The sequence below is a fragment of the Perca flavescens genome, chromosome 7, assembly GCF_004354835.1.
Source record: "Perca flavescens isolate YP-PL-M2 chromosome 7, PFLA_1.0, whole genome shotgun sequence".
NCBI lineage: Eukaryota > Metazoa > Chordata > Actinopteri > Perciformes > Percidae > Perca > Perca flavescens.
In genome coordinates this window covers 19,008,995-19,036,898 of record NC_041337.1, presented here as the reverse complement: position 1 = coordinate 19,036,898, position 27,904 = coordinate 19,008,995, and the positions used below count along the sequence as shown (strand labels likewise).

Sequence of the window (27,904 nt, the reverse complement as noted above, 5' to 3'; positions counted from 1 at the left end):
TTGTTTCTTGTTGGTAAAACTAGTAAGCTAACCCCATAATGTGGTATGGGTTCACGACATGCTAGAGAAGAGGGAAAGGTTGTGTACATTTTGGAAGTGAAAACTGACATACATCTATCTACATGTATAGCTATACACAAGACTCACAAAGTAGTTGTGGCCTTATCTGTATCAGGCAAAAAAATAAAGCTGTTATAATTGGAAACATTGTCATCACAATCACCAAAATTTTAAAATACTCTTATTATTTCTGCCTAAATTCCCATTCCTTTTCTGTAGGTAAGATAGGTGGGGCGATGGTTTACTCTTGTTTAGTTCCAAAGATTTGGAGGAAGAAGGAGAAGATGTAGATAATATCTAGGTAGAGGTTGAGAGTGGCGAAGACATACTCTTCTGGACTCATGGTGTAGCGCTTATTCCCCATGAGTAGCTGGGTGTCAAATGCCAAAAACTGCAACAGAAAATAAAACAGCAAGTAAGACATCTTTTTGTCTGTTTCTGATTTTGATAGTCTACAAAATATGATCATGTAATGGCTTGACAGTGTCTGTACTCTTACCATGGTAAACAGTATGGCTCCCAGGACAGCGTAGGTGGCATCCAACCAGGGTACCTAAATCGCAAAAATGTCTTGATTAGATGCAATGTTGGTGTTTAGATCACTACAGATACACTACTGAAAAGATCCATTATGTAACATCTGAATGCATATCTATCTATCTATCTATCTATCTATATATATATATATATATATATATATATATATATATATATATATATATATATATATATATATATTCAGAGTTGAGTCATTAGTCTCACGTCAAATATTTGTCAGACTTTAAATTTACATTTGTATTTGGAAATTCCAGCCTTACATGATAGTCATACTTACATATTGAAAGGGGAGGACGAGTGCCAGCACCAGTCCAGAGACGAACATGACCATGCAGAAGACAAAGAGCACGCCTTGGTATGATGTCACATCGAACTGCATGGAGAAAGCACGTGAAATCAAACCTATGTTTATCCAGCATGAAACGCTGACACACATGAATGATTTTCACTCATAATCATGCATACAGTATATCAGATAATATATGAAGTATTTAAATAAAGGAAAAAGTGTTTTTGTCACCTTAGTTTGGAAGCTGAAGACTGTGACCAGGAGACAGACTGCTACTGTGATGCCCAGACACATCACCACTGACTTGGTGTTATAGAAGCTATTAAAACAAGAAACATGCAAACAAAATGTCCTGAAAATGTTTCAAGAAATATAAAACAGAATACATAACACAATTGTATACAGGCCTATATCACTGGCTCCACACACAACCTCACATACTGTAAAGAAAATACATTGCTGTCTAATTATCTGGATGTAAAAGCCATCATGCTAGCTGAGGAGAGAATATGCACTCAATATGTCTCCTTTTGCTTTAAAGTAACACATGACAATCATAAAACTGTAAGAAAACATAAAAGAGTACCTGGACAACATCCCTGTCATGTATGAGAGTGAGAGGGTCTGTAACAGGACATATGATAGTCAGTCATGACTGGAGAGCATTAACTTTAATAAAATATATCAATTAATTAGTTTTGGATCATGTTAGCTGTCAACTTACAATCATTTGGGAAGTGAAAGTTACACATTGACAAATATTGTTAATCTATGAATGTACTGTTTGCTACACTGCTAATAAATAACAACATTCAGTCTACACATGAACATGTTTATTAAAAACAAATATCTGCCTTGTACTTACAAAGATGCCAAGCAGAATCAGATTCCATGGAAACTGTCTCCTGTAGGAGTGAGTAAGAGATTAGAGATTTAACAAGGTAGATGACAGTTTTTTTTTATAATGATGTACATTTTATTTATTTTTTTACTTTTTGCTTACCTTGGTGCAGAGCAGCAAGATAAGGTGAGATATGTGACAAAGAACACAGCGCTGTTAAACAAGAGAAATATTGTTAGATATTTTTGTTAGATAGAAGTGACATAAACCCAAAAATGTACGGAGTAACTGTGTATTACAAACTGACAAATCCTGTCACTTACTAAGACGCCCAATACCAGCCTGGGTTGGATTGAATATAGTCCTTCACTGGGTCGCTAAAAGAGATATAGTCTTAAGTAAGTACACTACCCAGTGAATTTGATCAGAATGACTTTTAAAGGATTCGTCTAATACTCACCAGAATGTGAAAAGAGACACAATAGCGAGAGTGACCAAAAGCTGGATCATCAAGATAGTGTACACCTAAATGAAAGCAAGAAGGGCATGAATTAGTTAGAATGAAAAAATATTGCATAATTGTACATGTACTGGCATGTGCTGGTCTGGCCTTTAAAGTTTAATAATGTTCATTTGAGGTCAATTATCAGTGATAGCCTACATTCACAACACAGCTAATACTGTGATCAGGGTGATAATAAAGCTTTTGATACCTTACGGATGAAGACCCTCCTGATGTTGCGATCATCCCAGGTGAACTCTGTGAGCATCTCAACATCACTGTAGCAAGGAGCACTGGTGCCTAGAGACCACGTTTATTTTGTGGTTAAGATGTACAGTGCATAACAGTCAACATATACTCTTGCATTCCCATCACTCCCACACCATCACAAAACATGAAACACATTACCAAATGTATTTGCCAAAGACAACGAAACACTAACTTTATGATTAAATATAGGAGGATAAGGTGTTGTCATACCCTCGGTGGCTTCCTGATAGCTGGGAGGAGCTGGTGACACTAAGGCTTCTTCACTGAAGGAGCCATTGGTGGCCTTGTTTGCAAGTGAAAGCTGATAGAGCAAAAAAGATGAACATGTTTTATCTTTTAGTTTATAGTCTGTTACACATTCAAAGTGAGATTAAAAAAACGTAAAGGTAAAATGTTTCAGGTACTACAGGTGTTGCATATGCTTAAATAGCCTACTGTTCCCCCGAGTGTCAGTAAAGCTAAAAACTAATTAACTAGTGGGATATACAAACGTAACACATAGATACTCTCTCCCTGAAAATATTCATAGTGCAAAGAATCACAATGTACCTAATCCATAGGCTACTATTCAGGATGATTACAAGTGAGTCATATTGCAGGAGTTTCTCCATCTTAGAAAATGAAGAAAAAAAAAGTAGCCTAGTAAGATAAATGGTCATGATCAGTTGAAATGTTAAGGGTTTTTATGGCTTTGACCTACAATTTTACTCCAACACCACTGAGAGCTCGCATTGCATTACATCATCACCCACCAGCGAGAGCGTTTAGTCCGGTGCGGAGCAGTGCATTCTGGTAGTTGAAGGTTTTCTACCTGCAAAAACGAATGCCACGTTCCCTTTTCTGTTTTCTCTGATCATGTGGCAACAAAAAGTATTTGCATCTTTCTACAGCATAGACCAGTTTTATGAGAAGGCCATCTTCCCAGCAATGAAATACGTATTTAAGGATTTAAACATAGCCTATCTTAAATTTAATTTTGACAAGGTATAGTAAAAATGCATTACAATATAGGCTACAATACATTATTACTATTACATTATGGCTATTAGGAATGGTTTTCATTTTGGATATCTGAAATAAAAATGATGACTAGTGAAAATTGGATCCTGAAATGGGTCTTCTTCCTAGTAAGAATTATGTTGCAGAAATGCTGTGGATATCTGAAATTATAAGCCAATACATATGGAAAGAGTGATGCATTTTTTCCTATGAAGAATGTCAATGTGGATATTGGAAATGCAACAGCCTATATCCAGTTTAGCTAGAATTGTTAAAACGCCTTGCCATGTGCCTCTCTCATGTAGCATACTTCCGGGTCACAGAGTAGCCTATCGGTTTCTTTAGCGGCTAAAAGATAATAAACAGGTGTTCTGTCGTTATGTGCATTATGGCATTATTTGACAGGAGATTTGGTAGGCTACATTGAAATAGCCTACTGAAAAAAATAAAAAATCTAGGCCTATTATCAAAATTTTCTCCCCTAATTTTTAAAGTAGGCTATATAGCCTACAGCCTACATTTGTAATAAATACAACTAAGTAAGTAAATATGTCATAATAGTGATGGAAATAGGCTACTCAAAAACACAAGTTAGGCCTAGCATTAGGGTCGCACTTGCCACCCGTCCCTTAAAATACGGAATCGCCCCGTATTTCAAAATTAAATAGTGCATCCCGTTCCTGTAGAAGCCCCAAGTCCGTATGAAACCAACGTTATTTCGACAAAAGACAGCATAATCGTCAGAACATCGATGTTTAAAAAAAACCAGGTTAAAACCACCACCTGGTTTAAAACAACTAAACACTGCTCCTACCATATTAACAGAAATCTTAAACACTATTCATCTGGATGAAAAATGATGAGAGACACACACTGGGAGGAGACAGCGTTGTACGAGAGCTACAGAAAGAAATGTGTTGTCATGGTGACGCAACACGGCAAAAGAGTCTGTGACGCATTTCATTGACATTACCTCTGATAACACTCAGCTGCTTCGAACACCACAACAATAGGCTATATTTAGACTATAAAATATAAATGGAAATTACAATAGGATTAAGATGTCATTAATAGGTCACTCTATGAAACAGCTTTTGTTTTGCGAATAGAAATACTATGCTACTGCACGACACACAACCACAATTCCACTACCTAAGTTCTAGTTATCATTCAACAAATGACTAAATGTGGTTGTATTCACAACTAAATATACTGCCTTGTCATTACGCATTTCACAATAGTGGGACTTAAGGGATGTACAGGACACGCATATTCTGACTGTTAGGTAATAATCTAGACCCCATTCAGAAAATCCAAATACACATAGGCCTTACTGTTTGAATTGTCGCAATTAACTGTACAAAAATGACATTAAAGCAAACTCATACCTTGCCCTTTGTCATGATGCCTGTCTGTCGTCCTGCAGTATGTTGTCTTGTTCTGTATCCCAACCAGTCAATAGGGCTATGGTGTCTCCTTCTTGATAGTGTAGTTCTTGCAGAGTCTAGCTAAAGGAACTCAGATAGACAGTGTTGTTCTTGCCTGCTCAGACTGGACACTGTGACGATTTGGTGATGTAATCCCAAAAAAACACGCAGTTAAGACTCGTGCAGATACCCCTCCCTCACCCACAGAGGGATGTTCTAGCAGCATCCAGGTGAAGCTGCACCATAGAGAAAAGCTGGGACTGTACCACAGCAGCAGGAAATATGGGGAGGATGGATGCATGCTTATGAGGAAAGAAGTCCAGAGAAATCTGGAAATATGGTCTGCAGCAAAAATTAGGAGAGGGAGATTTACAACTTGGCTCAATGCCCAATGACTTTTTTTTGTGTGAATTTAAAAAGGCTTCTTGCATTTGAATTTTTCAATAAAAGGTCAACTATTTACAGTTGCAACTTTCAAATGAAATCAAAAATAAGTACAAAATAATGAAAATACAAAATACAATCTACTCAGGCAGAATTTATTAGGAATATATTTTCCCTTGGAAAAAAATTAGGTAAATTAAAATATATGATATTGCACAATTTGGATTATTTGGAAAGCCCAACTGATGCTACTGAATAAATATTATAAATCATCAATATGCCACAAAATAGAAATTCTGGTTATATCAAACAAATAAATATTCATTATGTACAATATGTACACTTTAATTTAAAGGTGTAAAGAGCACACAGATGTTAAGACAATACAGATAACATATCGTGTAGATGGTGCAGAAAAGCATTTAAAATAAAAATGACCAACTGCAGATTTCTCTTTTTAATAAAAATGCACAGATGCTGGAAAAACAACAACAAACAGAAGTTTTGTAAGAAGTGACATTCAGATACTGGTCTACATGCTAGTCATGACCTTATTTCTTTGGATATTTATTGAGCGCTCTGTAAACTCTGATTTAAACATTATGATGAAACATATGATCAAACTACTATATTACTAATCCTCATGAGGATACCGACAGGTGAGATTAATAATATCCTGTCAATCCCATCACCCTGTCTCCCTAAAAGGTGGACATAGTGAGGCAATAATGTGTTATCTGGAATAGTTTATGGAATGATACACGAGTTTTGGACATTTCACCAGTTTACTTGATAAATGTAGGTCGATATGGCCGTGTTTCCAAAGCATCCATACACAGACAGGATTTGTAAAAGTCTCTCCCAAAAAACAACAACAAAGAAGTAACAAGGCAACATTTAAATATACCAAAACACCCTATTTGGACATTGATTTCCTTCACTTATGAATTTGGCAAAATATAGACTTTTGACTATTCCAGTGCAACACGTCTATACTTTTAGTCTCACAAAACTGGCACAGTACATTTGAAACCAGTCAAGCATAAATGTATATGCAGGGTTTTTCACGCATAGAGGAATATTTGGCGCCCCAAAGAGGTTTTAGCAAGCCCCAAAGGAAAATCCCCAGCACCAAGGTGATAAGAATTGAGAATTAAAAACAGCAATTCAAATCTTCTCCGAATGTGTTTAAGAGTAATTTAACAAACAACCTTTGAACAAGCAGAACATAAACTTGAATATGAACGCTAAAAGGATGTTTTTCTCACCACTCAAGCTTTCTGCCTAAAATTGAGTTTTTCCTCGCTACAGTAAATGCTTGCTCTTGGGGAAATTAAAAGATCTTGTGGTCTAGACCTACTCTATATGCAAAGTGTCTTGAGATAACTCTTGTTATGATTTGATACTAGGGCTAGGCGATAGGGAGAAAATCAGATATCATGATATTCTTGACCAAATACCTCGATATCGATATTGCGGCGATATTCTAGGGTTGATAATTGGTGCTTTAACAAAATATCTTCACACTTACATTTTAGATAAATAATCATCAGTAATGTGGACATCATGTCTAAGTGGGGAAAAGGCAAATAATAGAACAGCTAGAACAGTCTGGTAAGTTCAGAAAAGTACATCTCTTTACTGTAATGCAGCCTTTAAAACCAGTAAAAGACAACACTTCTGTCATATTACGATATCCAAAATCTAAGACGATATCTAGTCTCATATCACAATATCGATATAATATCGATATATCGCCCAGCCCTATTTGATACTATAAATAAAATATGATTATTATTTCTCTTAACACGTTTGTTAATTGGGTTACTTTTTTACTCAAGCATAATATACATTTCTGTTCATCAAATTGTCAGAAATAACAGGGAAATGCATAGATTTCTATCAAATAAGGTAGCACAGACTCGTTTCGTTTACTGTACCCCACAGGTGTCAAACTCGAGGCCCACAGGCCGAACCCAGCTCCTCACAAATTTTTATCCGGCTCGCATATCAATTTAAGTTCACAATCAATTTTGGCCTGCCTAGTTGTACGCCAAACCAAAAAGACAGGAAACTGTTTTTCAAACTGCAATTACGCAACACACACTTGCTGTGAGTTGGCTGTGTGGTAGCCTGCTTTCAAAAATGTAATCTTTGTTTTGCTTGATTTGCTAAATTCTATGATAGTTTCGGAACTTTTTGCTGACTTTTGTGGGGCTTTATGTCGACAAAAGTAAAAAGAAGCGACAATAGTGTAAAAAAAAGCCCATTCTGAGCTAGGAAAAACCCTGTATTTGTTGTCCATCTCATCAATACATTTCCCCCTCCCCTCCCCTGGTTCCTTCCAGTCTCAGGTCTGTGTCATTTCTGCCCAGCGTGAACAGACTGACAACAGCCATCAAAGCTGCCAGCATCATGATTGCACAGCCTCCAAACATGTGTCTGGTTCCGCTGCCCTCCTCCCCTCCACCTGTTCCTGATATCTCTCCATGAAGTGCCAGCAGCCCTAGGCAGGCCAGCAGGTGCAGAGGCAGCCGGAACCAGGCCAGCACACCGGCCCGCTTCTCCTCTGGGATCACCCTGCTCTGGAGAAAGCTGACTGCAGGGAAGTAGAGCCCACAGGCCAGCTCCAGCAACAGGAAGGCCAGAAATGATTCATGAGGTCTAGGTTGACCTGGGACGGTGGAGAAGGTCAGCATGAAGAATGAGAAGAAGGCCATCAGCACAGCCAGGCAGAGAACATGGCCAGGCTGAAGACGGTAGCGTGTGGAGGTGGCTAGGCGGTAGAGCAAGGAGCCAGCCATGCTAGAAGCCATCAGGCAAGAGAACACTATACCCAAAGGAGGCCCATGAGGGTCCAGTACTGGGGTCCACAGGAAAACAAAAATATATAGGACACTTTCAAACAGAGCCTGCACTCCACCTAAGAGCATGACTCTCCTGTCTGACAGCAGGCAGCGCAAGGCTTCATGGCAGCTGCGTGAGAAACGGGCCCTCGCAGACAAACGGATCCCACCTCCATTTGGAGTGCCAAGAAGTAGTTTTTGTTTGTCCCCTTCAGGGCCTTCTTCAGCCTCTTCCTTGCCCCAGTCGGTTAGCACCACCCAGCCACAGCACACCAAGCAGGGGACAGCCAGGAGAAAAGGAGCCACTGGCCCCAGGTGGAGCCATTCAGTCAGCAAGTTAGCCACCAGCCCTGCTCCCACAGCGAGCCCATGATTCCAGGTAGCAGCTTTGGTGAAGGTACTAGGGATCCACTCCTTGGGAAAATCGTGAACGTCTACATGGCGGTGCACGTACCAGGATTCAAATGTGGTGGTAAGCAGGGATGTGGACAGACCCCCCAGGATCCGACCCACAATCAAAACAAAGTAGTCTGTGGACAGCTTGGTGAGACAACAAGCAGAGTAGGACAGGCAGAAGAGAAGACATGTCTGTCTGCGGCCCAAGACTTGCGGGAGCCAGCCGGAAAAAGGAGCAAACAGAACACAGGAGGCCAGGCCACACACATATAAGATGGCTATTTGGGATTCCAGGAAGCTGTAGTGGCGGTACAGTTTGTAGAGGTAAGGACCCTGGAGCCAGTCTGCCCACAAAGCCAAAAGGTATGCCCGGAGGAATATAGTCTGGAAGCGACGGAAAACTGGGTTGGCTACAGCAGTAGGAGTAGACTGAGGTGGGGTGAGGCGGCGTGCTATGACCTCGAGGCCAACACACAGGGCAAGCAGGAAAATGATGGCAAAATATGCTGTCACCAACATGGTGTAATTAACTGCATCCACTTGAAGTCAAACCTGAGGTCCTGGGGCGTTTTCAACTCTCTTCTTTCTATTTCTCAGCACCTGTGGAGAGAAGTGAAGACAGAAAGAAGAGCGTTGGACTTTACCATTGAATAAGTTAGCTTTCTTAGTAATTCGTAGCTAATGTGGCTGATAAGCTTTTACTTAGGGATTTAAAGTTAACTACATAACAAAGACGACATAAGCCAGTTATTACGGCAGTAGAGTATTAGGATAACGTTACTCGTCAATGACAGAACGGTTGATTTGTGACAGTTCAGGTTTGTTGACTTAAACACGTATAACGCTGGCACCTAGAAGCTATTGTTTTATAGCTAACGCTAGCCTACAAGCTAGTGCTATCGTAACTTGCGTCACTATCCTATCGTGTTTTCCACTATACTGTAACATACATGATACATCTTACCGTGCTATTTGACAGCGGTCCCATATTAGTTTACCACGTACAAAAGTGATAGCATTAAACATAGCTAACTAAGTGATGGTTTTTGATATGGTAGCAAACAGACCATTCACTTCCGGGGTCCTGGGTATATTATTCTTAATACATCCATGATATTATTTCCCCACAAGGTGGCGACCCATCACTTGCCTTCTGATTTCCAGGATAACGTTAGGAGAAAGTTGTTTCATGTTTCCAGACATCCCATGTTGCAACTTTCTCGGAGGGCCAGTCTTAAGGTTGGATTTGATTAATAATCAAAGTAGTTCCTGAGAAGTTTTTTTTTCCATGTTTTTGATGAAATCGGCACACAGACTCCATTAATGTAGCCTAAGCTTATTGTTAATTAATTACGTTGTTGTTCTATCTCTTACCTAGATTTCTAGCTATGAAGGCAATTACCCCTCTTAGTGACTCTTAACATGCACACCCTAACAACACACAGGGTATTGTGTTACTTTTAGCTGCATTACTCATTTCTGAGATGCAGTCCTAACCAGTGGTGCCAGAAGTACCCAAATCCATAAAAGTACCATACACCGCAATGTAGAAATAGCCTACTATAATACAAGTTGAAGGACTGCACATCCAAAATCCTACTTAACTAGGCTAAATGTAAAATGTAAAAGTAAAGGCTGATTGTTTTGCAATAGCCTAAAGTGTCCCCTGTGACTGATATGTTATTATATATGTCATATACTGTTGTGCAAGCAGCTATTGTCGCTGGTTGAGGTGGAGAAAGATTTAACTTCTTTATTTACAGTTCGGGTAGTTTAGTCTAGGGGTTCCTAACCTAGGAGTAGGTTATTGAAAATGAAACTATGCAAGAATGTTGAGGGGAAATCAAAAAGTAGAAAAGATTGGGAACCAGTGGTTTAGTCTTTAAAATGCATTATATTTTATAATACTATATGTTTTTATGTGAAATCTTAATCTGCAAAGTAACTAGTTAAATATGGCTGTCAAATACATGTAGTGGAGTAAAACAGACAATATTTCCACCTAAAATGTAGTAGAATAGAAGAATAAAGCAGCATAAAAGCAGCAAGTACCTCAAAATTGTACATAAGTACGATACTTTAGAGTAAATGTACTTTCCACTATTTGTCCTAACTAAATCTTTACTGCATTTTGCCTGGATTGACACATAAAATGACACACAAGCAAAGTAATACATAATTCAAACTTTATATCATTATATCATTTCTATTTAGGAAGAAATATTTACAAAATGTACAAGATGCTCAGTCAGCAATAATCAAACAAGCAAACAGTGAGAAGACCCATCAAATAAGATCTCTCACCCAAAAATATCTCTTGTGTTTGTATGACAAACATTGAGGGCAGAGAAAGATGGGTGCATGTGGAGTGAGTGCTGGTGATTTCAGGGATTATGCTGGTTGGTTACATAATCTGATAGCAGGAAGTGTGTTGAAGCCATCAGAGAATCCCTACTAAATATTCTCCTGTGCAAAGCCCCCTTGGCATGGCCAAACCCTCACCAAGGTCAGTACATTCTCCTTTATACCAAACTCATCTGTCCAATCCATCACATCAATTCAGCCGTTGATACACAGACAATAGGGTAACATAATATTTACAGCAAAAAAAAAAAAAGAGTAATTAATAAACCCAACATGCATGGGGCTCCTCCATCAGTCGCTGTTATACGATATAGTGACACGGACACAATATTTTGTGAAATAATACAAAATGCCATTGACTTATGAAGTTGGCATATTTAAACCCAAGGTGTGCCAAATGTTTTCTGGAAGATTAGTCAAAAATCGTGTGAGACAGAATGCATCCTACATTCAAGTGTACGAGTGACACAGTAAAATACTGGTTTGTGAAACAGTGATACACAATTGCCTTAATATTTCAGATTTTGCTATGTATTATTATACAACATTATTATATTATTATATCCCTTTCTCTTGAACACATACTGACATAGTCAATCACCAATAATGGCCCCTAAGTTATAACTTCAACAGCTGCTTAGTGATGGCCTGTCGATAATGTACGTCTTAAGGAATACGCAGAAGTGAACTGGCTTTTATTCTTAAGTACACTTGATATAATGAGAAAGTGCACACATGATTTGTCCAGAATGGTAATACTAAATCTATATGATAATACTGGAATAATGTCTCTCAAGAGTTGTTGAGGTTTATGTGTTTATTTGTCCCAAAACATAGCATTAAGATCAATAGTGAGTCAAATATGTCTGCTACCTGCCCTCATTTATCCTTTTGAAAACCATCCCTTAGATTGCACAATTCCTTGTTTCTCAATTTTCAAGGAAGTCCTGTCCTTGGTAGATAAAATCAGTGCACGTGTGTGTGTGGTGGACTGTATATTCTGTAAAACAGTTTGTGTCTCCGTGAACAAGCGGCCTGCTCAAGGGTCAATGCGAAAGGCCAACAGTTTGTCGGAGTGCATATTGTTGAGGGAGCGCAGGTCTGGCAGGCGCAGGAGGAGTTTGGGGAAGAGGGTGCTGTCATCTGGGCGACGGCGAGTAATCAGTGACCGTAGGGCACGGATCAGACCCTCTTGTAGCTGCTCCACAGCCTGCATGTTAGAGATGCCAGAACCATCTGAGGAGCACAGAGGGATGCCAGTGTGAAAGGTTGACAGACACCGATATTGCATTATTGGTTCATTACCAGCGAGTTTTCCTACTCGTGAAGTAGTGATGGCCAAATTAAGCTTTGTGAACCATTTTCTCTTTTTTTCTGAGCCCACTAGATGGGGCTCTCTCTTCAACAAAGGGTTGAAAACACACTGAATTGCCATTCCTTTAACCTTTTTCTTTGAACAGAGAGCGCCATCCCGTGAGCTCAGAAAATAAAGAAAATGGTTCACAAAGCTTAATTTGACCATCACTAGTAAATAGTGCCTTTCTCTCACCTGCAGAGACCAGAACCACAGCCATAAAGAGTGCCATTTCATCAGGCTCTAGCCCCAGGGAGCTCAACTTCTCACTGAACTCAAACATTGCGTCCAGCAGAGAGCCCATGCCCAAAGCCTGCAGGGTGGACAGGGGGTAAGTTTGGCCATTCAGGAAGGTCACTGTACGCTCCTCAGCATTGAACAAGGTGCAGAACCTCACCATCAGAACCTTAACACACATGAAACAGAGAACAAATAGAGGAACAGAAAGAATTTGAGACAAATACTTGCATCAATAATACATTTGGACTAATAAATCATCTGAAATGTATGTCATTACCTGGAAGGTGCCTGATTTGAGCAACATGACCTGGTCTTGTTGGCTAAGCTCTTGAAATCCTGGGATGCCCTTGGCAAACTCTACCACTTCCTTGACAGCAGGAGTGAAACACTGCGAGAAGGATTCCCATATCTCCTGACTCGTGCGCTCTGCCCCTGACACAGGCCACGCATTGAGAGGACAGGCCTTAGAGAAAGACATAGAAAGAATCATAAGTTGTTTGCCAGACAAGATGTATCACAAGAGTCTTGATTTAATTTAGTATGCTTCCTGAACTTACCAGCACTTTAGCTCCTGAAGCTAATTTCCATGGACAGGAGGGCTGATTTTGGGTACTTCCTGCATTGCGAAAACTGTTACTATTGGCAGAGCTGCCCCTTTGAGAGGTTGTACTGTTAGACTGATCATGATTCTGATTTGTTGACACTAAGTAAGTGTAACGATTGTTGTCCACATTGTGAAACGTAGTTTGTTTGTCGTTAGGGGTAGCTGGGCATAGAGTGGCAGCCACAACAGGGCAAGACTGATAACTTTGGGCGGAGGTGGGGAGAGAGGAGACTTGGGTAAAACTGGCATCCTCAGAAAAGGTGGACGTGTTGTTGTTGTTGTTGTTGTTGGTGATGTTAGCCCTCTCGGCTGCTCTCCCTTGGCTGTTGCTGCTGCTGAAGATGTCACGGTAGGCTCTGGAGATGGCGCCAATGGCCTCTTTTGAGTTGCCATCTTCTGGGGTGCTAGGAGTGTCCCTCGCTGAAGGTGAGTCCACGTCCACGGCAGCTGACTCATTTAGGCTGTTCATGTAGCTCTGCATCTCATCCAGAAGTCGCTGCTTTTCTCTCTTGGGGATGCGGCCAAAACGCACAGCTAGGGAAGACACAAGCAGTGAGGACAGATCAGCTCTCAGTCATTGTGACAACATGGACATTCACACTAGAGACATTTGTTTGTTTGTTTTTTGCTATACAGTGGTGCCCTTTAGGAAAGACAGGACTACTACTGTTAAAGGTGACTATAAATGAATGCAAAGCGTGGTGAAAGTGACCTTTTACACCTCTTTATACACACATACATCAAACGCACGACATCTCTTGAAGTGTTGAATGATTTTTTTGGGGGCTTTTCCACCTTTATTTGATAGGAGAGCTAGGTGAGAAAGAGGGGAGAGAGAGTGGGGGAAGACATGCAGGAAATCGTCACAGGTCGGATTTGAACCCTGGACCTCTGCGTTGAGGCATCAACCTCCAAGTATATGTGCTCCTGCTCTAACCACTGATCCAACCCGGGAACGTGTTGAATGATTTTAACGAGCACCAAGTGAGTTGTGAGATGAAACTTCCCACTCTTCACCAATATCCCTATCCCCCCTTCCCACAGTAACCATCAGCTGGAGAGGCTATTTATAGACCCTCTGCTACCATCTGCCTCATCCTCTCCTCTATCAACCCCTGTCTCCCTCCTCTCCCACTCCCTTCCTGCATTTGTAAGTAGGGCAGTGGGGCAACATGAGCATGATGTCACTGGCACTGAGATCATGGGAGGGAGAAGGATAAAAGAGAGGTGGGCTTGACACACAAGTTAGAATATCAAGAGGACTGACGTGAGAGGCGGTGATGCATGGGAAGTGAGTGAGCGTGTGTCTGTGCGTGTGTGCAAGGTGGAGTTAGATAAGGCAGAAGTTGAGCTGGTACAGCTTCAAAGACTTTTGCAAGTATAGCATATCTGAATCATTCAAGTGTAGCAGAACATGTTGTATAGCAGCAATAATATTTCTAAATCAATGTACTGTTATACCCATTTGTTAAACATAAGCACTTTACATGAAAACATAAAGCTACGGTGTTGGGTCAAGTGAGTTGATTTGCTTTGTCCTGTAATATGCACAGTATATATTGCTATGTGTACCAAGTATACAGTAATCTGTTCATTGCCAGCAGGATCCCTTGATGAGGATGGGGCCAATAATGTGCCATGAGATTAATCCCTTTCATCATGGTTAAATGGAAACAAATGTGGACTAGTGAGTTGTCGCTCTAAAAATGATGCTCTGGTTAGAGGAAGAAAAGTGTGCCATCATGCTAACGGATTTAAGATTTCTCCTACACTGCAGAGCCAAAGTCACACAGCTGCCTGGTGTGAAATCAGGGTGTACTATTTATTGTGGGCTGCAGGCAGTTGCATGCGGTTTTCCTGTTTTCGTAACGATTGAAGCAGAGCAAAAAGGGGTTTCTAGGTTGTGGTCCTCAACACTTTCGACAGTCTCCTCCTAAGAGGGTTGACCCGACTGTTTGTTCTCTTATTAAGATGCATTTTGCCACACTGTTTTCTCTGTGAAGCAGAAGTGTCAAACACCTGCTGAAATAACACTGACCTATTTACTAGATTAGGCAATGCAGAGTATACTGGAGGGTGGAGATAAGCAGAAACCACACTGAGAGGAAGAAGGCAGGCAAAATACACTAAGTAGGTCATGATGTATGAGTACACTATAGGCCCAATTTTGTATTGTTTTTCTAGGTCAGCCCAGCTGTTTCCTTAATCTGTGATGATAGGTGATCAATCAATGTTCAGAACTAAAACTCAGTGATGTGAGCATTACGCCTGATAAAGTCTGTCACAACTGTGAATCTGCATCCCTTGCTTAATTGTTGCCCTATCCCTCATTAATTGCAGTAAGATGTTCCATGGGCATGCACAATGTAATCCAGTTGACCCTGTTCCAATTTCCTAAAATAATTCCTGTGTTTGCTGCAGTTTTCCAGATGATAGATAGCTTCGGGGACTTCAAGGCTCCTCTCCTCATAAATCATTGTCTGAGAGGGAGATGCAAGAGAGCTAAGGGAACATGGTGGGGATGTGGAGGGGGCGGGGGGCTATACTAAACAAGAGCAAAGAGGTAAGAGTATTGTGGGAGGATGCTGCAAAGGGCAGGAGAAAGACACTTAACTTAAGAGAGTAATTCAAAGCCAGATTGTAAGCTTTGGCAGTGCAGTGACACTGTAGAAGGGCAAGGCAGGTCTGTTGATGAAGTGAGTGACTGAGCTACTGGCACGATGACCTCAAAAGTCCTTCCGCATTACATTTTTCAAACAGACCTACATATGAGTACTGTGCCTCTTTCAGGCCATCCATTTCCCTGCTGCTTTGGCTAATCAGAGCACTGTGGCATTCTGGCAGAACTGCATGAGGGCCTTAAAAATGTGTCGAGATGTCTCACCATCTCTTGACATGCCAACAGAGAGGCATTTCTTGAAGCGGCAGTGCTGGCACCGGTTGCGGTTCATGCGCATGATTAGACAGTTCTCATTCTTCACACACATCTTGTAGTTGATGTTCTGTTGAATGCTGCGGCGGAAAAAACCCTGAAACAAAAAAGAAATCGCATGAAACTGGTGTACTAAAAGCAACATATTGTTGAATCACTCCATGTAATTTTCTGATCAGGGGCTTACCTTGCAACCTTCGCATGCATGCACTCCATAGTGGAAACCAGATGCAATGTCCCCACAGACTTTGCAAAGCAGGACCATTCCACCGGTCTCTGAGGAAGGGTAAACCGATTGTTAGATAAGCTGCAAAAACTTCAATCAAGGTATAAATATCAACAGTAAGGAAACACTTACTTGTGAAAGTTCCTGTGAACCCGCATGGCCTTTTTCCTGCAATGGGGTGTGCATAGGTATGCTGTGGAGTGGCTGCGGCTGGGGGTGCACTGTAGACCTCTGGGAACTGGAATATCAGTTTGGAGGATGATGTGGTGCACCCAGCTGCCCTACATTTCAACGCCCCAATCTCTGTGAAGGCACCCTCCTCTGGTGATGAGGGCTGGGAATGTGAAGAAGGTGACTGTGTCTGGTACCCACTGGAGGGGCTGCCAGGGCTGCCGGGGCTGGGACTGGAGCTGCCAGAGGACCCTGCGTACAGGATGACTCCTGCAGACAAAGGAAATAATGGAGGACATCAGACCTCTGAGCTGAGAGTTTGGGGGCAGGTGATTCAAATTTGAGTAAAAACTCATAATTAAAGCATGCGTCATTCACATATTGATACTAAGTGGGATTATTGTTATTATTTTGTGTGCCCCGTACATGTGATAGTTGGTCACCCACATTTCCTTAAAACCCGTTCAGCTACTCATCAACTTTGGATGCAATGTGATGTAATATTGAACAACAGTTCAGTCATCAGTGCATCAGTCAACGCATTGCCGTATCCTGAGTGCAATTGGCGAAGCGCATAAAGTGAGCGCTAAAAATAGCCTAGTGGTAGCACAGCAACAAAACAGGCAGGCTTCCGGTAGAAGCACCAACGTAGAGCTACTTTTTGAAAATAATTCCTGCGTCATGGTAATGCAGTATTTATACCCTATAGGAACCGTGTAAATATGTGGAATGTTTTTTTGTCGTTCAGCTGTCTCTCTCTCTCTCTCTCTCTCTCTCTCTCTAGTCATGCGAGCTGAGATATGGCCTCACGTGTCTGCGGGGTCTGCTGCTTCCTCCGCTCCAATAATAGCCTCGATTCCCTGGCACCGTGCCCAGCGTCAGCTAACAGCACAACACCTGACCGCTGCCTCACATGCATGGTCTCCTGACACGGTTACTGCCCGAACCAAATCCGCAGTCTCGTGTTGAAACACACAACAATCTAAAGTCAGATCTGTGTTTACAAACACATGCTGACTGGGAAGCTCCCCGGGTGTGAGGTGGCACAAAGTCTCAGCCACTGCTGTTCGTGCGCCACCGACAGTCGCAGAATGTGAGTCACGTTTTTGCAAAGGAAAAGCCTCAACTATATGGACTGGACTGTAGAAACCAATAAGGAAACTCCTAGGCACTCTATTTTAGAAAAATACAAAGCCTTTATTTATGGCTTGGTCATCATAAATCTTAAAGTACTCCGACGCGTTTCGGCATACAAGCCTTCGTCAGGGAGTCAATCCCTCAACTATATGGACTGGACTTGTGCAATAATAGCCTATACTAACAACTCAGTAGACAGAGTCCAGCAGAGACACGTTTAATGACAAATTATAATACAAATTAAGGATTATGTGTCCAATTTAAAACGTCATTTAATTATTGGTTTGCACATACAACTCAATTCAAATAATTTCCAACATCAAAAATTCATGTCATACAGTGGTTTAACCCATCAGCCTTGTATAGGCTGTAAATCATGCATAATTATCATGCATCCCTGTGTTGTGTGTTGCCCTATGCTGCACAAGGTATTGGTTTCAGCTCTAATGTTTAGATAACCCCTCACCCAGAAGTGTTGGTGTTTTGTTGACTCATGCCAGAGCCATTGACCGACCCAACAGATGCGAGCCTGAGCCTTACCTCTTCCTGAGCTTATATGCAGACAGTAATGGCCAAACCCCAATCCACTCAGACACATTGCATGCACACCTGAAGACTCACACGTACAGTCATTTTCTATGAATAATTCCTACAGCCACTGGGTCAATTAACAATCCCTTTTACAGTCTGTTTTTGAGTAGTGCTGGACGGACACTATAAAACCTGCATGTGTCAAAGTCAAAAGGTTATTACAATAAACACTGCACACTCCCTTTTTCTTACATTTATTGTTATATATCATAGCATATCATTTGCCACACCTTATGGTTATAGAAGACATTTGTCCACAGTCCTCAGCATGGTTGAGGGAAAACCTAGCATAATGATATTGTTCTTTGCTATGTTTTCAATGCAAACATTGCAGAACATTTAGGCCTAATATTAAGAATAAAACAGCATCAACTTCTAAATTGAACAATTTTACATGTATTCATTTATTTCAAATACATTAAATTCCTTCCTTAATGCCCATGTTAAGCTTAGCCTACCCGTGCAAATACTAATCTGGAGGCAGGCAGAGAAACATGACCAAGCTCCTCTCCTCCCTGTTTCTCTCTTGTCGTTTTCATATTTCCACTTGTTCACCTTATAATGCGGGACATGGATAGGCAGCCAGATAGCTTTCAGTTAAGGTGACCATTAGTGTTTGTTTGCCCTTTTGGTGTAAAGTTAATTAACATGGCATATGTGTGGTTTTCTTTCTTATGGATAAAGCCATGCAGTGTTTATTATGCAATAATAGGAAATAATGTAGGATATGGCTAGGCAATGGCCCATAGAAAGAGTTGTGCTACTGAACACGGTCAATCTGTAAGCACTGCTTTGGTGTTTGCAGTAGACTTCATTAACTCAGACTTGTGTAAGTAGGTCAATATCACAGGAACTTGGTAGAATTGTGTGTGTGCGCCTCCAGCATCTCTCCAAACTGACACTGCATCATACACTGGCTCGTGCAGTTACCATGAGAAACTGAACTGAACACAGTGGATAATAGGCCAATTTATATAAACACCAGGATATGCTTTTAAATATATAGCCTAATAGTCCGGGTTGTACAGTTGTGGTGGCTACAATTGCTTAATGTCAAATGTTGATTGAAAAACATCCTTTTTCAGGATTGTGCGATTTTATCCGCTACAAAGATGCAGCCTCTCGATGTTCCTAATCCGCTATCTGTTTCAGCGTCGTTGGTAGAAAGCAGCGGGTGACAGTACAGAATGTGTTCAACAGAGTCACGTTACCACTGGAAACCCATCCTTGGCGGATGTTTTCCCTGAAACGATGAGTTGAGGGAGGGACAGATGTTGCAGAGTCAAACTCGAGTCAGCTTACACGCACTGATGCTTTCAATACGAGCAAAATGGGCATGTGGCGGGAAAACGTGACCAGAGAGAAAACAGTTGATGCATGGAATCGCTGACCCACTGACCAAGCTCACCATCGCCGCAGGCGGCACCCAGCACAGAAAAGTCCGTGCTGGGAAACGGCGGGAGGAGGGCCCCGGTTGGCATCTCACGCGTCGCACGCGGCTCTGCGAGGGAAGGCACGTGAGGAGGCTTTTTGACTGAGCGTTCACTGGGAAGACATGAAGCTGCGCGCTCCAGCCAGAAGCCAGTCCTTCCACAGCCCGACTGGGGCTTATAATTAAACAGGCAAATTAAATGGAGCAGCGTGTTATGCGGCTAGGTGGTTGACTGTGCACCAGCAGCAGCACCGCCTGCACTGTCGGCCGGGCGCTGCAGTAGGCGGCCAGGCCCATGTTTGTGAGGAAATGCATATGATAATAGCATTCCTCTCTAATATATAGCCTAATCACTTTATTGCTGGTGAATTAGGATGTTTAATATACACTTTAGTTGTTTTCTTAAAATCTCCTTTTATATTTTAGATTTCTATACTATGAGAGAATGGGTTCAGTTGTAAGAGGTCCGTTCAGTTTCTTCCATTCCTTTGCAGAAAACCTCGACTGGCAGAGTGTCAGAGGAGGTAGTAGTGAGTGAGAACTTACTGCACTACGTTATGCAGTGGAAATTGGAAAAAGGCAATTGGTCTGTTTTTTAATATGAGCATAATTTAGCAGCTAAATGTAATCTCAAATTACTATTGGTGTTAAGAAAGACTAAATAGCCTACTTGTTACAATGGACACCCACACCATAGTACAGTTGACCCTCACATGAGGTCAAGGATGTATAGGCCTACAGGTTTAATGACACTATTCATTTTGGCAAATAGGCTACACATTCCAAAAGTCATCTTGCATTTTGCATAATGAAGATGTACGTTTTTTTTTAAATTTGGGACAAAACTGTTCAACTGATCCTAAACTCCACCTTTACATTTATAAGATGATGAAATACATAATAGGCCAACTGTTGTGACAGTAAATATCTGATCTACTGTATTTGGCATGTAAGAAATGCAATTTAATGATTGACTCATACAATAATCTTTTGTGTAAATTCTGCATTTGCATGCAACCCCTCCAACCCCACAACCCAATCATCTCTGCAGGTGAAATAGGGACTCTGTGTCCACACACACACACACACACACACACACACACACACACACACACACACACACACACACACACACACACACTATCTCTGTCTTTCTAATTTGATCTAGACTTTATGAGCCATACAGCCCCTGCAGCCATATTTTTGCCCCGTTATGATGATGTTTATGATCTTTGTTAAGATCACTGCACTGACCTCATGAGGGAAATGAAGTCATGTGCATTCCAATGACTTATTGAAACATTCAAGGTCAGGGAAACCAGTTCAAGGTGGTCACTTCGATTACGATCGTGAGAGGAAGAAACAAATTACAAAAGACTGATGGAAAGTTAAAAGATGCACTGCCATTTAAAAATGGTACCCATCTCCTGTTCTGGAACGTGACTGCCGCTGTTGTCAATGATTCACCGTCAATTACGAGAGGAAAGCAGAAAGCATGTGCACATTTTGGCTGACCTCGAGAAAGCGCTGCCTAATACCACTTAACGGGTGGAAGTCTTTTTATGCTGCAGCCACTTCAGCGATGACCTTAGAAACAAACACGCCCTTTACACCAAAGTTTCTTTGTCCCCCCCCCCACACCGTGAGATGATAAAGGCTTAGTGCGCAGTTAAAGTTCTGGCTCTGAATGATTATGATTATGTGACACTGACAGCCCGTGTACTGTAGCTCCACGTGAGTTTGTTTTTATGGAGAGAAACAGGAAGTCTCCCATATGTCGCGGTTCGCTGTCAGTAGAGCTGCAGTCCAGGCGCTGCGTTTAACATTTGAACGCAGTGCAGCAACTTTTTTTTGACAAGTTTGCGTAAAGTCTTACAGTCATTGTACGTTTATTGAATTTAGGAACAAGTTGACGTGATTAAATAGGCGCGAACTCGTGCAAATGTACATAAACCAATAAAACACAAGTTAAACACTTTTGTAAAAACACATAACCAAAACATTATATTTCGTTCACCTATGCATGGGAGAACTCACACATAGGTTGCACAATGACCAATTATGCACATAAATAAGGAGTTTACATGTTTTACACAGTCAAATAATAGCCTAAATAATGGAAATGACACTTTGCTTTACATTAATTGAAATGCAAGACATATTTAATTAAAGTTATATTTTATTTAAGGTTTAGGTTGAGTTAGACACAGCTAAATAGTAGCATATTCCCCTATTGATTTTTGGCAGCAACATGAATGAATAAACAATGACACGTTAATCAACCCTGACTCTTGTGTCTAAATAAGCATTGCTATTATAATGGTTTTAATGGTTAATCTTACCACCACCAGGGCTGTTATCCATTTCTCTTGCTGATGTCGATCAATTTAAACAGGCTTGAAGATAGACGTCCGTGAATGTCACTGGACTGGAGCAAAAGTCTTTTGAAGACAGGAGAAAGTAAAAAAAATAAAAAAAAATAAAAACAGCTTTGCGTGAAACACCTGCTCACGGAGCGCAAAAAGGGAAGAAGTGATGGAAATGTTTCCAGTGCGCGTAAAGTTGTTTCCCAGTAAATTGTAGAGATGTCTTTCTTTTAGCTAATACAGACTGCTCTTCTCAAAGATAGGCTACATGCCTTCTGTGCTCAGGATACTGCGCCTCGGCTCGAGCGCGTGAGATGTTGTACGAGCGGAGATTAAAAGATTCTCATGAATTCCAAGAAAAAAAGTGTCATCTTATCTGTGAACGCTGTCAGATTTGACATACACACCCACACCCACATCAACCACGTTTGCTTGTGAGTAGGAAATGTGACCGCCCTTTCGTTCGCATAACTTGGGTTGTGTCTGTTTGTGTGGGATTTGGCTCACTCTGTATCTCGCGGAGTCCGTTCTCTCTCTCCTTCACAGATATGTGCGTTTTCATTGGCAGGGATCTGGAGCGGAGGGGAGTTTGATGCGCTTATTCGACCGTAATATGTGTTCAGTAAAGCCACGCTACATGTGCGCTCTGCATGTGCAGGAGAGAGCGCTGCCCTACTGATACACATTTTATGCAAAATACGGAGCGTGTGGTGTACAGGGATGGAGAGATTGGAGGATGAAACACATGGACAATAGGCGTGGCTCACCGTGACTGCTTGTTCTCTGACAAGCAGTGCTGCAAACGGTTGCAAAACAATATTCGACAATCCAAACATTATCATGCCAAGCAACATGTGCCAAAGGAAACTGTAGATGCGAAACCTTTGTCATTCCAACAACATGCTGTTGGAGCGAACCGTATGCTAACACTCAATTTCGGCTGAAATTTAGATTTTGATAGAAATGTAAATTCTATATTTGATTATTTCAGCATGTGTGAATATTTTCGCGTTTTTAGAAACAATGTCCACTATGTGCGCTTTGCTTTAGGGTAAAGGTTTTATGTTTGTTTTTTTTGTTTTTTGTTTTTTTGCAGTCATTTTATCCTACTCCTAATTTTAAAATCAGTTTGCGCAACAATATGTTTTATAACATTCTGTCAGCAACAAACTTTGCTGTGACTCTGAGCATGCAGGTCAACTATTCACAGCTTGTGGAAAGCGCCCCTCAGTGGCAATTCATGGCACATAAGCAGGATCGATTGATCAAGTTAGTTGAGTTAATGTTGATATTGCAGACAAACAATTATAGCTTTTATACGTCAAATGACGACTTTGTCATAACGTTCTAAACACAATTTTGATTCACTTAAAAAATGACACATTATTGCCTAAATGTCTAAGGTTATCAGAAATGTTTCAATAGTAAGACATAAATACTTCAAGCATAGCACTAGTAAATTCATGTTTTTTTTTTTATTATTGTCAGGTTTTTACCAGGAACCTAATGTAATGGTTTTATACAAAGCTGTAATAAAAGTAATAGTTTGTATTATTATTATTATTATTATTACATTACATTACATTACATGTTTTTGATTAGCCCAAAAACGTTAGAAATAATAGGCTCCGTTAGAACGCCAGAAATAACACATTTAGTATTTATTTAGATAGCCGACATCCATCTTGATTTACTTATGTATTTTGTGATTTTCTTAAGTAAATATTTGTTTATTTGTTTGTAGGGTTTCCATCTTATCCTCATTGACAGGACATGGGTTGCAGTCCTCCTTTCCGTCACTAGGGGGAGTCACAGTGCCAGAAATCTCCACGCGCGGTAGCTCCATGGATGGTAGCTCCCATCGACGCCCCTGAGCTGCAGTCCGGGACGCAAAATTACGAATCCCACTATGGCCACGCCAAGACCCGCCCTACAAAGCAGCTCGATTGGTTGAGGTTAGGCATTTCACCTCGAGTGGTTAAGGTTAGGGTTAGGGGATTGGTCAGGGGATAGGACCTGAACATGTAGGCAAGGACGCCTGGCCAATAGTAGTGTGCGAATGCTATTAAAGGGCGGGTCTTGGCGTGGCCATAGTGGGAAGAAAATATCGCGTCCAGGACACAGTGACGGATTGGCAACAAACGAAGGTAATCTGACATATGACTGAAACGGTCTCTGAAGCATGAGACCAAATGGCATGATCTTTACAAGCTGCTGTGCTGATCTGGAGGACCCATCTGAAGACTGTCCCTGACTTTGTTTTTTCTCCTTAACAGAAAACTTGGGTGCGCGTGCGCTTGTCATCCACTATTTATGGTTCAAACTTCGGGGGGAATGTGGTCGCGTTTGAAGCCGAAGCATACGCTATTCTAGGCGAAGAAGGTAGGATTGTGTACTTTAGTAAATCATGTCGTGATTAATTGAATGTGTCAAGAATAAACGTAGCACAAGCTGCGTCAATCCGGGTGTGTACATACTGTAGGCCTGTGTGTGTGTGTGTGTGTGTGTGTGTGTGTGTGTGTGTGTGTGTGTGTGTGTGTGTTTGCGCGCGTAAGCACTCATCATGAGAACACGTTATGGCATGGCACGAGATAATTAGAGGCTGCTGAAACTGTTTGGGGACTGAGCAGAACAGAAGTTGTTGCCAACATACACACCTGCAAGCCTGAGGCTTAGAAGACAGTCTTCAACTGTTTGTCTGTCTTTCTTGTCTGTATGTCTCTCACCCATCCCCTGAACGCCCCTCCCTCACGCACCTTGTTGAATGTGTGCTTTATGTGAACGATGTCAGTTAGGTGTATTGCTGATGAGAGACTTCAGTTCATTCCAGGCGGAACCCCCCCAGTTTGTTTTAGATTTGCGTCCAGGACAGGTGATTAAGCTCAGGAAAGCCAAGCAAATGAGTAAAGAATGCAGAAACCTTTCCAGACTTTGTGGAATTAGCCTCATGATGAGCAGAGATTTTTCTTCTGTGCAGACTCTTATCATACGAAACATGTACCATATACATATTTAATATACCACCCAAACATGCCAAAAGCAAATGAAAACTTATTTTTTTTTTCGTGTTTCCTGCTCAGTATTTAGTGCCCAACTTTCTCACAAGGGCAGTTTTATGTGCAGGGAAGGAGGCATGGAAAAGAAGACCTTTCCTTTTGAGCTCACAGATTTGCAGTAATTACAAAATCACTTCCATATGTGGCTCTCTGGCTGCCTTCTCGCTGCCCCCACCACCCCTCTCTTCCCCAGTGTTCTTTCTCTTTCCCTCTCCCCTCTTTCATTTACATTCTCCACTATTCCTCGTTCTTTTTCTTTATTTTTTTCTTTATTTTTTTGGCATTCTGTCATGCACTCAGAGGATTTTTTTGTAAAACCACAGCTTAAACAAAGTTTATGATAATCAGAACATCCTGGCATTTTTGGCAAACTGCTGCGCTTTTTGGTGATTCAATTAGACCACGCTTGCCAAAAAAAAAAAAAAAAAAAAAAAAAGAGTCTGTGTGCTTCAGTAAGAGAGGAGGGAGAGAGAAAAGAGACAAGGACAGGAGAGGGGAAATGTTGAAGAATACGGAAATATGAAAAAGAGCAAAACAAAAGAATGGGAGCTCAGTGAAGAATTTGAGAGGCAGGAGCGGAGCGTAAAGAAGGGAGAGGTGGAACAGAAAATGAAACGGTGAGAGGGAGGGCTGGAGTAATGCTTTTTGACAGAGGTGGGTTCAAGATGGGTTCATGGTGACATCATGGCTGATTTTTGGAGGAAAGTATAGACAGGAGAGCCGTTCACCTTTCAGTGGACACACATGTTGGGGAATAGGCAGAGCGCTCATGTGCTGGCACACACGCTGGTAGCTGTGTCGACAGCCTCTGAATGCGCCCTAAAATATGCACAAAAAGCATAACACACACACACACACACACACACACACACACACACACACTTCTCTTTTTATTTTCCCTCCCTCTCCCCCTCTTGTTTTCCCTTAGTTTCTTTTGCAGTAAAAAAGCTTTTGGCTCTCTAACTGTTCCAAGCTTTGTGCTCATTTGTTTTTGTTAGAGGAATACATAGTGGTATATGCCCTTCGGTCCCTAACACAGATTTCTCTTTTGCCATGAGTAACTCATTTTCCTGTGAGTAGTATTCTTCTGTGTATGTTTTTACTTCAAGGCGGTTGGACTCTAAATGAGCGCACTTTGCCAGCCTGGATGAATGAGCTCCTTCATTTCACAGGATGTGTGTTTTAAGTCTGTAACCAAGAAAGTGCAAGCAAGTGTTTATTTGTGTGTGTGTGTGTGTGTGTGTGTGTGTGTGTGTGTGTGTGTGTGTGTGTGTGTGTGTGTGTGTGTGTGTGTGTGTGTGTGTGTGTGTTTCTGAATGTGTGTGTGCAAACATGTCTTGAGTGTGTTCGCCCTGCATCCCCTGCCTGTCTCAGTGTGGCACCAAACTTCACATGACATCAATCTGAATGTGTGGAAATAGTGATCTCATTACAGGCATCTTGTTACTGATTAAAACCTACCGCCACAGGCACCAGCTCCCTGCGCCCCTTCTCACCTCCCCACCACCAATGCCATCAAACCCCCTTCTCTCCCTCCTTCTACAGTCCGTCCCTCTCTCCATCTCACCCTCCAGTTTTCTTTCCCTCCCTCTTACTATTTCATACCCCTTTCTCTCACATTCCCTGTACCACTGGCCTTCCAACCCCTCTCTCCTCCCCCCTCTCTCCATCTCGCTTTAACCCCTCTAACCTCACTTCCTCCTTCTCTTGCTCCCTCCATCATCCCCCCTTTCTCTTTCCTTTCCTTTGCTGCTTTTCCTCTGCCAGTGAGCCTCAGGCCTCTGCTCCATGGCTCTGTGAATGCAAATACGTCTAATCTAAAGTGGAAACACACGACTGAGTACGATGTTTCCATGAATATTTCATATCTTCATAAACACACCCAGAGAAGCTGCAAAGCTGAACAATGCCTATGTTTGCCGGATGACTTCCTGTGAGGAATTGCCTCTCTTGCGTTCGACTTTTTGTCAGAGCACACTGTGTCAGGATTGATGTCAGGGCAGTGCGTTGTGATGTCACAGGCTGAAGTTAATGATACAAGAACGGACAGGGCCATAGGCTATGTTTCCAGTGGTGCCCAGAGAGAGAGATAGCACCCTGATCTATCTTCATTATCCCCCACTCTGCAGCCTCCCAGACACAATGATCATAAATCTCTGCCTGGAGCACACTTCACTGACACTGAAACACAAACACTAGTAACCTCTGACCTTCTCGCTGCTACTGCCTACGCATACTCATCCATGCGCACACACACACACACACACACACACACACACACACACACACACACACACACACACACACACACACACACACACTCACACACTCAACAGTGCAGATGTACGCAAAGCCTAAACACATCCCTGCTGAATCTCACTGTCATAATTTAATAAGGAGCACAGCATGCCCCGCGCACTGACACACACACACACACACACACACACACACACACACACACTAACACACACGCACACACAAACATAACTACACATTCTGACACAAATGCATAGTCATGGTCAGCCTGATCAGCATCACACCAACTTGAAATTCACACTTAACAGTTAGTTCACCTCCCTCTAATGGCTGATATAGAGTTTTTTGCAGCGCCCTATGGCTGTATTTAGTTTCTTGTTTCATATTGTTTTCATATTGCGGATTTAGTACTGCTATGTAAACAGTTAAGGGATTTCTATTAGCCTTAGTGGCCTCTTAAGCAATGCATAAATCAAATGTAAACAAGATAAGGATCAGCTGAAGTGCTTTTTTGCAGTATGGCTTAGATCTGTGCTTCCTGAATATAAGGTTTCTGCAAAAAGGCAACACTGCTTATCCATTCATTCACCCTGATTATGTACC

At 41.6% G+C, this 27,904-nt stretch overlaps 4 protein-coding genes across 9 annotated transcripts in view; 1 reads left to right on the top strand and 3 right to left on the bottom strand.

Moving 5' to 3' along the window:
* Window positions 1-205: 205 nt before the first annotated feature.
* Window positions 206-5,109, bottom strand: LOC114558151 (protein lifeguard 2). 3 transcript variants are annotated; one of them, XM_028581934.1, is made up of 12 exons: window positions 4,908-5,109; window positions 2,731-2,821; window positions 2,462-2,550; window positions 2,209-2,273; window positions 2,072-2,125; window positions 1,911-1,961; window positions 1,773-1,812; window positions 1,494-1,531; window positions 1,139-1,226; window positions 896-991; window positions 560-613; window positions 206-451 (listed from the first exon to the last, which is right to left on the bottom strand). In XM_028581934.1, exons 1-12 carry the CDS (start codon window positions 4,920-4,922, stop codon window positions 302-304), a joined length of 831 nt encoding a protein of 276 aa, XP_028437735.1. In that variant the 5' UTR covers window positions 4,923-5,109; the 3' UTR covers window positions 206-301. The 3 variants fall into 3 exon arrangements, with proteins under 3 accessions (XP_028437735.1, XP_028437736.1, XP_028437737.1); XM_028581935.1 differs by lacking the exon at window positions 4,908-5,109 and adding an exon at window positions 4,334-4,411; XM_028581936.1 differs by lacking the exon at window positions 4,908-5,109 and adding an exon at window positions 3,070-3,128.
* A 1,948-nt stretch (window positions 5,110-7,057) lies between these two features.
* On the bottom strand, window positions 7,058-9,678 carry mfsd5 (major facilitator superfamily domain containing 5). The gene is made up of 2 exons (XM_028583426.1): window positions 9,537-9,678; window positions 7,058-9,172 (listed from the first exon to the last, which is right to left on the bottom strand). The coding sequence occupies exon 2, from the start codon at window positions 9,089-9,091 to the stop codon at window positions 7,640-7,642; it is 1,452 nt and encodes a 483-aa protein (XP_028439227.1). The 5' UTR covers window positions 9,092-9,172; window positions 9,537-9,678; the 3' UTR covers window positions 7,058-7,639.
* A 1,063-nt stretch (window positions 9,679-10,741) lies between these two features.
* On the bottom strand, window positions 10,742-22,687 carry nr1d4a (nuclear receptor subfamily 1, group D, member 4a). 2 transcript variants are annotated; one of them, XM_028583033.1, is made up of 8 exons: window positions 21,966-22,687; window positions 16,425-16,733; window positions 16,254-16,342; window positions 16,019-16,163; window positions 13,088-13,668; window positions 12,808-12,993; window positions 12,486-12,696; window positions 10,742-12,172 (listed from the first exon to the last, which is right to left on the bottom strand). In XM_028583033.1, exons 1-8 carry the CDS (start codon window positions 21,985-21,987, stop codon window positions 11,976-11,978), a joined length of 1,740 nt encoding a protein of 579 aa, XP_028438834.1. In that variant the 5' UTR covers window positions 21,988-22,687; the 3' UTR covers window positions 10,742-11,975. The 2 variants fall into 2 exon arrangements, with proteins under 2 accessions (XP_028438834.1, XP_028438833.1); XM_028583032.1 differs by lacking the exon at window positions 21,966-22,687 and adding an exon at window positions 17,274-17,611.
* A 1,378-nt stretch (window positions 22,688-24,065) lies between these two features.
* The window catches only part of rarga (retinoic acid receptor gamma a), a 43,492-nt gene continuing 39,653 nt past the window's right edge, over window positions 24,066-27,904 (top strand). For all 3 annotated transcript variants that reach the window (XM_028582216.1, XM_028582214.1, XM_028582215.1), the window contains exons 1-2: window positions 24,066-24,136; window positions 24,266-24,371. The gene's annotated coding sequence lies outside the window, so the exon portion shown is untranslated. The remainder of the gene's footprint in view (window positions 24,137-24,265; window positions 24,372-27,904) is intronic.

Coding starts and splice junctions, on each gene's coding strand:
- LOC114558151 (XM_028581934.1), bottom strand. Junction 614..895: donor TCGTCCTCCCCTTTCAATAT/GTAAGTATGACT, acceptor TTTGCGATTTAG/GTACCCTGGTTGGATGCCAC. Junction 452..559: donor GAGCCATACTGTTTACCATG/GTAAGAGTACAG, acceptor TTTCTGTTGCAG/TTTTTGGCATTTGACACCCA.
- mfsd5 (XM_028583426.1), bottom strand. CDS start 9,091: ATGTTGGTGACAGCATATTTTGCCATCATTTTCCTGCTTGCCCTGTGT.
- nr1d4a (XM_028583032.1), bottom strand. CDS start 17,382: ATGCATGTGAGGCAGCGGTCAGGTGTTGTGCTGTTAGCTGACGCTGGG. Junction 16,734..17,273: donor GCAGCAGACCCCGCAGACAC/GTGAGGCCATAT, acceptor CTTTGTCTGCAG/GAGTCATCCTGTACGCAGGG. Junction 13,669..16,018: donor TGTTGGCATGTCAAGAGATG/GTGAGACATCTC, acceptor TGTCTTCCCTAG/CTGTGCGTTTTGGCCGCATC.